Source organism: Mustelus asterias, unplaced genomic scaffold (genome assembly GCF_964213995.1).
Source record: "Mustelus asterias unplaced genomic scaffold, sMusAst1.hap1.1 HAP1_SCAFFOLD_74, whole genome shotgun sequence".
In the NCBI taxonomy this organism is placed as follows: Eukaryota; Metazoa; Chordata; class Chondrichthyes; order Carcharhiniformes; family Triakidae; genus Mustelus; species Mustelus asterias.
Window position 1 is genome coordinate 913,148 of NW_027590134.1, and position 9,028 is coordinate 922,175.

A 9,028-nucleotide genomic window follows, 5' to 3' on the forward strand; every position below is an offset into this window, starting at 1 on the left:
TGATCAGTGTGAGCAAAGCACAGAATTAAAATGATAGGAATTATCACAAATAGTGTGATACTTGTGGACTGAATGGAAATGTTCCACAATCTGTGCATCTGTCATCAGAATGTAGAGCAGAGTACATTGTGAGCAGCAAATACAGCACACTACATTTAAATGATTAGTCCAGGAGGATTCATTGAGGGGGTTTCTGATGAGGAGAAAAGAGGTAAAAGGCCTGTTGTTGCACCTTGACAGGTGCCATGGAAAGTCAAAACGACTAGTAGAAGCTGTTAGAAAAGGACTGCGGTATTCGGCGGGGAAGGAATGTTTGGTGACAGCATCACACAAGCTAGAGGTGGTAAAAATGCTGAGAGCTAATCCATTGAAAAAGTTGGTAATTTAAAGGAGGAAGCATTATCATAATATAGAGAAGATAGAGACGGGGTGAGAGCAGAGGTGTGGGACAAGAGCAGACACAGATGAGTATGCTGTCAGCCACAGAGTGGGGAGATCAGTGGCTGAGGAAAAAGGAAGAAATATCAGAATTTCTCAAATGGAAAGCTCCATTATCAGTACGCATTGTTCAAGACCTTAATTATACGGCCAGGAGAAATATTGATGTATCTGAACGTTTTATGTTTCAATTTTGTAGAATACATTCAATGCTCACAATGTGGTTTGCTCTGGGTTGGATAGATTGAGTGTCTGCTTTGTGAAACACCTGTCTTCAGGCAGAACAAAGATTCAAATCCAAGCTTAAACTGAAGTCCCAGCTCTAAACAAAGGAAACTCAGAATGTATTACAGGTGAGTTGGCTAAAATAGATTGGGGAACTCGATGAAGGGGCACGAAGGTGGATAGACAGTGTCTGATATTTAAGGAAGAAATGCTTGCATTGTAACAGTTGTACATTTCCTTCAGTCGCAAAAACATAACAGGAAAAATGACCCAATCATGGCTAATAAAATTAGGTATTATTAGATCTGATGATGATTTTTATAAAGTTGAAAGAAAAAGTTGAAACCCGAAGGATTGGGAACAGTTTTTATTTCAGGAAAGGAGGACAAAGAGATTGATTAGAGGGATAAAATGCTGTACGAGAGTGAACTTGCAAGTCGCTTACAATTGGATTGTTAAAGCTTATGTTAGTATGTGAAAAAATATAACAAAGATAAATTTAGGTGCTTTGCATTCGGATATGGGCAAATTTATAATGGAGAACAAGGAAATGGCAGCGCAATTAAATAAGTGTTTTCATGCTGTCTTCATGGAGAAACACACAAATAACTTCCCAGCAATGCTCGGGAACCATGGTCTAGAAATTGGGGGGATTTAATATTACTAAAATATATAGTGCTGGAGAAATTACTGGGACTGAGGGCTGAAAAATCTCCAAAGCCCAATAATCTACATCACAGGGTTCTAAACGAAGTGGCAATGGGAAGAATGGATCCAACATTCTCTACATTCTTTAACAGTCTAAGCAGTTTGGAGAGTGGAAAATCTAACCCCTGAGCACAGTTTCACAGCAGAGAGCACAGTTCCACAGCAGAGATCACAGTTTGACAGCAGAGAGCACAGTTCCACAGCAGAGAGTATTTTTCCACAACAGGGAAATGAGTTCCACAGCGGAGATCACAGTTCCACAGCGGAGATCACAGTTCCACAGCAGGGATCACAGTACCACAGCAGATATCACAGTTCCACAGCAGAGAGCACAGTTCCACAGCAGAGAGCACAGTTCCACAGCAGGGAGCGCAGTTCCACAGCAGGGAGCGCAGTTCCACAGCAGAGAACGCAGTTCCACAGCAGAGAGCACAGGTCCACAGCAGAGAGCACAGTTCCACAGCAGAGATCACAGTTCCACAGCAGAGATCACAGATCCAGAGCAGAGATCACAGATCCACAGCAGAGATCACAGATCCACAGCAGAGATCACAGTTCCACAGCGGAGAGCACAGTTCCACAGCAGAGAGCACATTTCCACAGCAGGGAGCACAGTTCCACAGCAGAGAGCACAGTTCCACAGCAGAGTTCACAGTTCCACAGCAGAGCACAGTTCCACAGCACTGAGAACTTTTCCACAACAGGGAAAAGAGTTCCACAGCAGAGATCACAGTTCCACAGCAGAAAGTACAGTTCCACAGCAGGGATCACAGTTCCACAGCAGGGATCACAGTTCCGCAGCAGGGATCACAGTTCCGCAGCAGGGATCACAGTTCCACAGCAGGGATCGCAGTTCCACAGCAGAGGATCTATTTAGAAACAAGGAAGCAGAATTAAACAAGAAGAAGGTGGTTAGAAACAGGAGACATCTTGGGATTTACATTAATGACCACTCAGTCCATTCTCCTTTGCCTGTGTGTGATCTTGTGTATCCTGACTATCTGTCGCTTCGTCTGTGTGTCTTTCTGTGTTTTCCATTCTTGGTGACAGTGGAATTGTGGCGCCAGGGGGAGCAGCCGAGCGCATGCACTCCAATGATGAACACGGAAGTGAATACCTGTGACACATTCACAATAGCTCGCAGGCAATTTTAATTGTGGAGCAGAGTGGCGCAGCGGAAGCGTGCTGGGCCCATAACCCAGAGGTCGATGGATCGAAACCATTCTCTGCTATTACGTTTTGAGCAACAGCAAAAATAATTCCTCAGCGGCTCCTTCAAAATGATTTGACATTTCCGCCCAGGATGCTGTAATTTTCTTCCGCTTCTCGCTACTAGTTAACATTTGAATGAACAACAGATCGCTAAAATGCCATTTCCTCACACACGGACACAAGCTGTAAATATTGCAAAGATACACAAGCCAAGGTTTTTCCCTTTCAGCCCGTTTCTCCCAAACAGCTGACACAGGCGTGATGATCCGAATGATCTTGAATTATTCACCATCACTCTATGATTGTCCGAATAGAAAAAAAGCTATTTTCTGAAAATGAAAACAATCTAGTGAAGTTTAGACATATTAACTGCACTATTTCTGATCTCCGGGGCACTCTGCAGTAAGCCACCATGCTTATATGGGCAGCAGCGTGCTCCCTGTGACATGTACTATTCAGAAGGACAAGAATATCAGCACAGTGGACACAGCATCACGTTAAAGACAGAGTTAATCCTTATTTGGACAGAAATCACTATTTTTTTCTTAATTACTGGTTTAAAACATGAAATTCAGTTCCCAAAATCACCATAAACTGAGAAAGTGAAGTTTCCTTTCTTCAGGCTTGCATTAGATACACATTGTATGAAATACTTTTTTCAGTCTCTCTGATTGTTCCCTTGATTGGCCTCTTCATAGCTGGACGGATTTTAACGTGTTCAGTTTACAACACATTTCACCCTTCTCGGCCTTACTTCAGGTCAAAACTGTGACCTGCGTGTGTCCTTTCTCCACGCACTGAATGTCTGCCTCTAAAATATTGTGGTCACTCAGTGTTTGATGTTTATTTACTGTCAGATTATTAATTAATCCTGCTCCTGCCTCATTACTAATATTAGTGGAACCTTTTGTCTTGTGCTTTCCAAAGCAAGGTGGAGGGCAGGAGTGATTAAGTAATAAAAGAATTGGTGCTGCAAGGCTAAAGGGAGTGGGAAAGGAACAAGTAACAGCAAACAGAGATGTGTCTGAAGGAGGTGTGAATGGAAGAATGATGAACAGCTGCCAGCTGAAAGCAAAATCAAGAGAAAATATAGATGAAAACCAAAAATCAAAATAAAATGGAATCAATTATGACGGTTACTATCATGTTAGAAATACGGACAGGAGTCAGGCCATTCAGCCCCTCAATCCTGCATCATCATTCAAGAAGGGGAGGCGATGGTCTCGTGGTATCATCGCTAGACTATTAATCTGGAAACTCAGCTAATGTTCTGGGCACCCATGTTCGAAACCCTCCACAGCAGATGGTAGAATTTGATTTCAATCAAAAGTAATTTGAAAATAAGAATCTAGTGATGGCGATGGAACCATTGTTGGAAAAATCCATCTGGTTCACTAATGTGCTTTAGGGCAGGAAATCTGATGAAATTACCTTGTGTGGCCGACATGTGACTTCAGAGCGACAGCAATGTGGTTGACTCGATACGTGGATGGGTAATAAATGCTGGCCAGTGATGCACACATCCTATGAATGGACCAAGGAAAAAGATCATAACTAAAATAATTGTGGCTGCAATTCGACTTTTCGAACTTTTGCAGCAATCATTCACTCCCTTGTATAATCTGTCTAATTCAGCCTAGAACATATTCAATGATCCAGTCTCAACTGTTGTCTGGGGAAGGGAATTCCACTGACTAACGATCCTCTGAGATGAGATGAGAGTGACTGCCCTTGACATCAAAACAGGATTTGACCGAGTTCAGCATCAAGGATCCTCAGCAAAAGCAAAGTCGATGGGAATCATGGAAACCTCTCCACTGGTTGGAACTTTATCCAGCATAAAGCCAGATGGTTGTGGTGGTCAGTCATTTCATCCTCAGGAGACCATTTCCCGAGTTTGTCAAGTTACCGTCCCAGACCCTTCCACCATAAGGTCAGAACTGGAGATGCTCGCTGATGACTGTGCAATGTTTAGCACCATTCAGGACTCTTCAGTTACCGAAGCAGCCCATTCCTAAATGCAGCAAGAACTGGACAGTATCCAAGCTTGGGCTGAGAAGTGGCAAATAACACTCACACCACACATGTACCAGACCAAGACCATTTCCAGCAAGACAGAATCTAACCATTGTCCCTTGACATTAAATGAAATTATATCAATATCTTTGTGATGACCTTCAATTGGACTAGCGATGTAATACAAGGGCTACAAGGCAGGTCAGAGACACAGAATCCCATGGTGAGTAACAAAGATCCTGACTGCCAAACACTGTTCACCATCTACCAGGCACAAATCAGGAGTATGATGGATTAATCTCCACTTGCCTGGGTTAATGCAGCACCAGCAACACTCAAGAGGTTTGACACCATCCCGGACAAAGCATCCCTCATGATTGACATCCCATCTGTAAACACACATGCCCTTGACCACTGACACACAGTGGCAGCAGTACTTACTACCTCCAAGATGAGCTACTGGAACTCACAAATGTTCCTTCAGTAGCATCTTTCAAACCAAAGAGCACTACCGTCTAGAGAAGGACAAGAACAGTTGACTCATGGAAACACCATTAAATGGACCTTCCCCTCCAAGTCACTTACCATTCTCACTTGGGAATATATCGCTGTTCCTTCATTGTGGCTGGATTCATTCTGTATCTGTCATTCTCTGGTGCAATATATCTGTACCATATGCCATATGTATCTTGCATTTTTTGCTGCAGGATGCATGTTGCATCATTATTTGAACCTGTGTTTGGAACAGTAGTTGAGCAAGGGATTTTGTCTATCAGTTACTTTCTGATACTGCAAGTGAATTTGGGACTCATTCTGAATCTCTTAAGAATAGCATGTGTGAACATTCAAAATCTGAGCAGGAATAGACCACTCGAGTCTGCTCCTCCATTCTATAACATCATGGCTGATCTGATTTGAACATCGACTCCACACTCCTGTCTAACCTTAATACCTTTTACCTCTTTGCTTATCAACAATCTATCTACCTTTGGCTTAAAGACTCCATTTCAGTTAGTGTGTGTGTGTTTGTGTGTGTGACTATCAGTCAGTGCTATTGTATATGAATTTAAACACAATTCTGAATAGGAATCTTTCTGGTACCTCACGAGTGCAGGATTCAGTATTCTCTGAAATTGTATGAGTTTGGCAGGCATTCTGATCTGTCACAAAGATGGAATATTAGGGAAGGATTTATGTTTCTGTCTCTGGTACCATACGTGATTTGGGGTTCATTCAGCATCTGAGTATATCTGCTGCTGTTTCTAAAGGGTGCAAATCATGTGTATTGGTCAGACTGTCATAATGTGTGTGAGTGTGGGATCATTCTGAATCTGTCACTGGTACTCAATGTCTGGGATACTGCAATGTAAGTGTGATAATCAGATGTAACTTTCAGTCCCTGGTGCTGTGTGTGCAGCATGAGATTCATTCATCTAACACTGAGCACATGTGTGAGAATTATCGTGTGTATGTCAGAGTCTATGACTCAATGTGAGCATGGGATTCATCATGTAATCTTCAATCTATTTATAAGTTTGGATTCATTCTATATAAATTTCCAGCAAAGCAACAGGCCACTGATGTGGTAGGTTTGAAGCAAACAATGTATGTGAATTTCGGCCCAACATTAAATCTGTGTCACTCTGAACACAATTGTGAAAGATAATGTATCCTTCAATCTGATACTGGATTGCTATGCAAGCTTCACTCAGGTTGTTCACATTGATTTGATCTGTGACACTCAGCCTGATTCTGAGGAAGAATTTTGACATGAATGTTAAAGGAAACTCAGTCTGGAATTCATATAGTATCGTCTATCTGGCTCAGTGTGAGTGGGGAGTTAGGATTAGTTAATAAGCTATCGTTCAATTCAAAGTAATCAAATTGATATTGTAACTTTAAGTTTCATAATCTGGGTGAGTTTTCAACTGGAATCTGAATTTGTATCTCAGGTTATACTCGCTCTCAGAATATCTCAATCTGAGAATGTATTTGAGATTAGGCTTTGTATCGAATGTATTTGTGAGGATACAAACTATGGGCCACTTTTAAACCCCTGATGTGGGTGGTATTTAACTCGAATCTCAGTGTACATTATTAAGGTGCATTGTGTAACTTTTAACCGAAAACCATTTGTCAGTTTTCTCAGATATTGAATTTGGAGCTGTGGCTGCTCTATTGTGGGATTGACACAGTGATGATCCAATATTAGGTGAGAATTTGGACTGGGATTTATGGATCCCCCTATCAATGGCACTGAGTTTGATTTGATGTATTGGTATACAGTGAAAGGTATTGCTTCTTGCGTAAAACGGACGAATTCATACCGTTCATAGAGTAGAGGAGAGAAGGAAAGGAGAGGGTGCAGACTGTAGTGTTAAAAATTCATTTACCAGGAGTCGGGTTCGAACCCACGCAGATCTCTGGCCATTGGATCTTAAGCCTTAACCACTCGGCCATTCTGGTACGAGAACTGGCTGTCAAATCGGCACATCATCTGTCTCTCCTGCTGTTTGGGTCTGTGGAATTGATCAGCTGTCTGTGTCTCTGAGCTGTCAGTGACAATGTACGGACTGTGTGTGAGAAGGAGTTGGCGACAATTTCCCCTGTAACTTGTGTGGAGGAAATATCACGTTTGTTTTGGATCTGTCAAATATTTGTCTGTGAAACAAAGTACATTCAATAACTCAAATACAGATTCCGTCAGTTTAATCTCTATTAATAATCATTGTGAGCGGTTTGTGAGGCTGCAGCCAGACTCTAGCTCTGATTGGTCACTCACATTTCAATCACATTCTTAACCAATCGGAGTGCCAGGTCGAAGAAATGGGAGGTTTTGATTGGTTCACATTTTCAAATTGGAAAAACCCGCCAATTTCAGTGCAGAAAAAAAAATAACGGAACGCCTGAATGTTCAGGAAACTATTTCAATCTCACACTTTATAATCTGTTTATTGTATTTTCCCTCACAGAATCTTGGCGCTATTGTAGGAACAGTTTGAATTTCTCAATCTCTTATCTATAACCCGCGGTAATCAGACCCCGTTCAGCAATTTAAAACGGAGCAAATCTCAGCTCAGTGAAAAAAGCAGAACCAAAGAGATCACCAACCAACCCCTTCACACAGGCTTCACAGGGACAGAGAGAAACGGCTGATTTCTGATCCTATCCCCTGAAAGCGGCCGAGAATGTTACAATGGGAAGTGCGGAGAGAATCCCTGACTCTATCCCGCCGGTGGAACAAGGCAGCTTTGTCACCGGAGAAGGAGGAGGGCCTGGGGGAGACAGATCTGAAAAGCGCTGCAATGGACTCAGGTCCTGTGTGTGCAGAAATCTCAGTGATTCCGTCCTCTGGGAAAGCTGCGGAATAAACAGATCAGCCCGAGAATAACCTCTTCATTCCCGCCTTTACTCTGTTCCGGGAGCGGCTCCCAGATCGCCCGAGAAAAAAATAATAATTTAATTCAGAGTCGTGAAACTCTGAATATAGTTATAATCAAATTTAAATAATTACCTCCTGATATTTTTTCTGCCCATTGTCCGTGACGATCCCCAGACTGGGATTTAAAATCTGCTCTCAGTTCAGTTTGATTGTCCCTTCAATGTGAAAGTGTGTGTGAGGGGCGGATATGAAGTCCCATTCACAGCATTCTGCACCGGGACAAATCTCTATCCTCCAGAAAGACATTTCTCATTCACTCAATAAGGGAAAAGATGGCGCAGCTTTTTCACAGAGATTGTGGGTGGCTCTTAAAAGAGCCGTTGTGTTTGGGGTGTTTTTCAGTCCATGGGGGAGTTTTACTTGGAGCTGGTGTACTTGGTCACCGCCTTTGTCCCTTCCGACACGGCGTGCTTGGCCAGTTCTCCGGGCAGCAGCAGGCGCACGGCGGTCTGGATCTCCCGGGAGCTGATGGTGCTGCGCTTGTTGTAATGGGCCAGGCGGGAAGCCTCACCCGCGATGCGCTCGAAAATATCGTTCACGAACGAGTTCATGATGCTCATGGCCTTGGAGGAGATGCCGGTGTCGGGGTGAACCTGCTTCATCACTTTGTAGATGTAGATGGAGTAACTCTCTTTCCTCGACCTTCGCCGCTTCTTGCCGCCCTTTGTTCCCGGTTTCTTAATCACTTTCTTCGCTCCCTTCTTGGGAGCTGGTTTCGATGTTGGTTTCTTCTCATCAGCCATCTTCAATTTCACGCAGAAATAAAGCAAACCCCTTCCGAGCGCTGATTAAATAGACAGTCCCACAGAACTATGCTAATGAGGAATTGGGAAAGCAATGATTGTGATTGGACATTTTGAAAGTTATTACAGTCACTTATCAGGGATTCATTTGAGTGAATATGAAAACAGACCAATCTGATTGAGGTGTTTCCGCCAATCACAAGCCTCCTTACTAAATCAGGAAATACATTTTACAAAGAATCTC

The 9,028-nt window shown here is 42.8% G+C and overlaps 1 protein-coding gene and 1 non-coding gene across 3 annotated transcripts; one reads left to right on the forward strand and one right to left on the reverse strand.

Annotated features, from left to right (window-relative positions):
• Nucleotides 1-1,015: 1,015 nt before the first annotated feature.
• LOC144483488 (histone H2B-like) lies at nt 1,016-8,788 on the reverse strand. Of its 2 annotated transcripts, XM_078202180.1 has the most exons (3): nt 8,114-8,784; nt 6,993-7,260; nt 1,016-2,240 (listed from the first exon to the last, which is right to left on the reverse strand). In XM_078202180.1, exon 1 carries the CDS (start codon nt 8,782-8,784, stop codon nt 8,398-8,400), a length of 387 nt encoding a protein of 128 aa, XP_078058306.1. In that variant the 3' UTR covers nt 1,016-2,240; nt 6,993-7,260; nt 8,114-8,397. The 2 variants fall into 2 exon arrangements, with proteins under 2 accessions (XP_078058306.1, XP_078058307.1); XM_078202181.1 differs by lacking the exon at nt 6,993-7,260 and having other exon boundaries at nt 8,114-8,788.
• On the forward strand, nt 2,532-2,603 carry trnam-cau (transfer RNA methionine (anticodon CAU)). Its single transcript has one exon. It is a non-coding gene; the product is annotated as a tRNA-Met (tRNA).
• Nucleotides 8,789-9,028: the final 240 nt, after the last annotated feature.

Excerpts from the sequence above, each read along its gene's own strand:
- LOC144483488 (XM_078202181.1), bottom strand. The coding sequence starts at position 8,784 with ATGGCTGATGAGAAGAAACCAACATCGAAACCAGCTCCCAAGAAGGGA.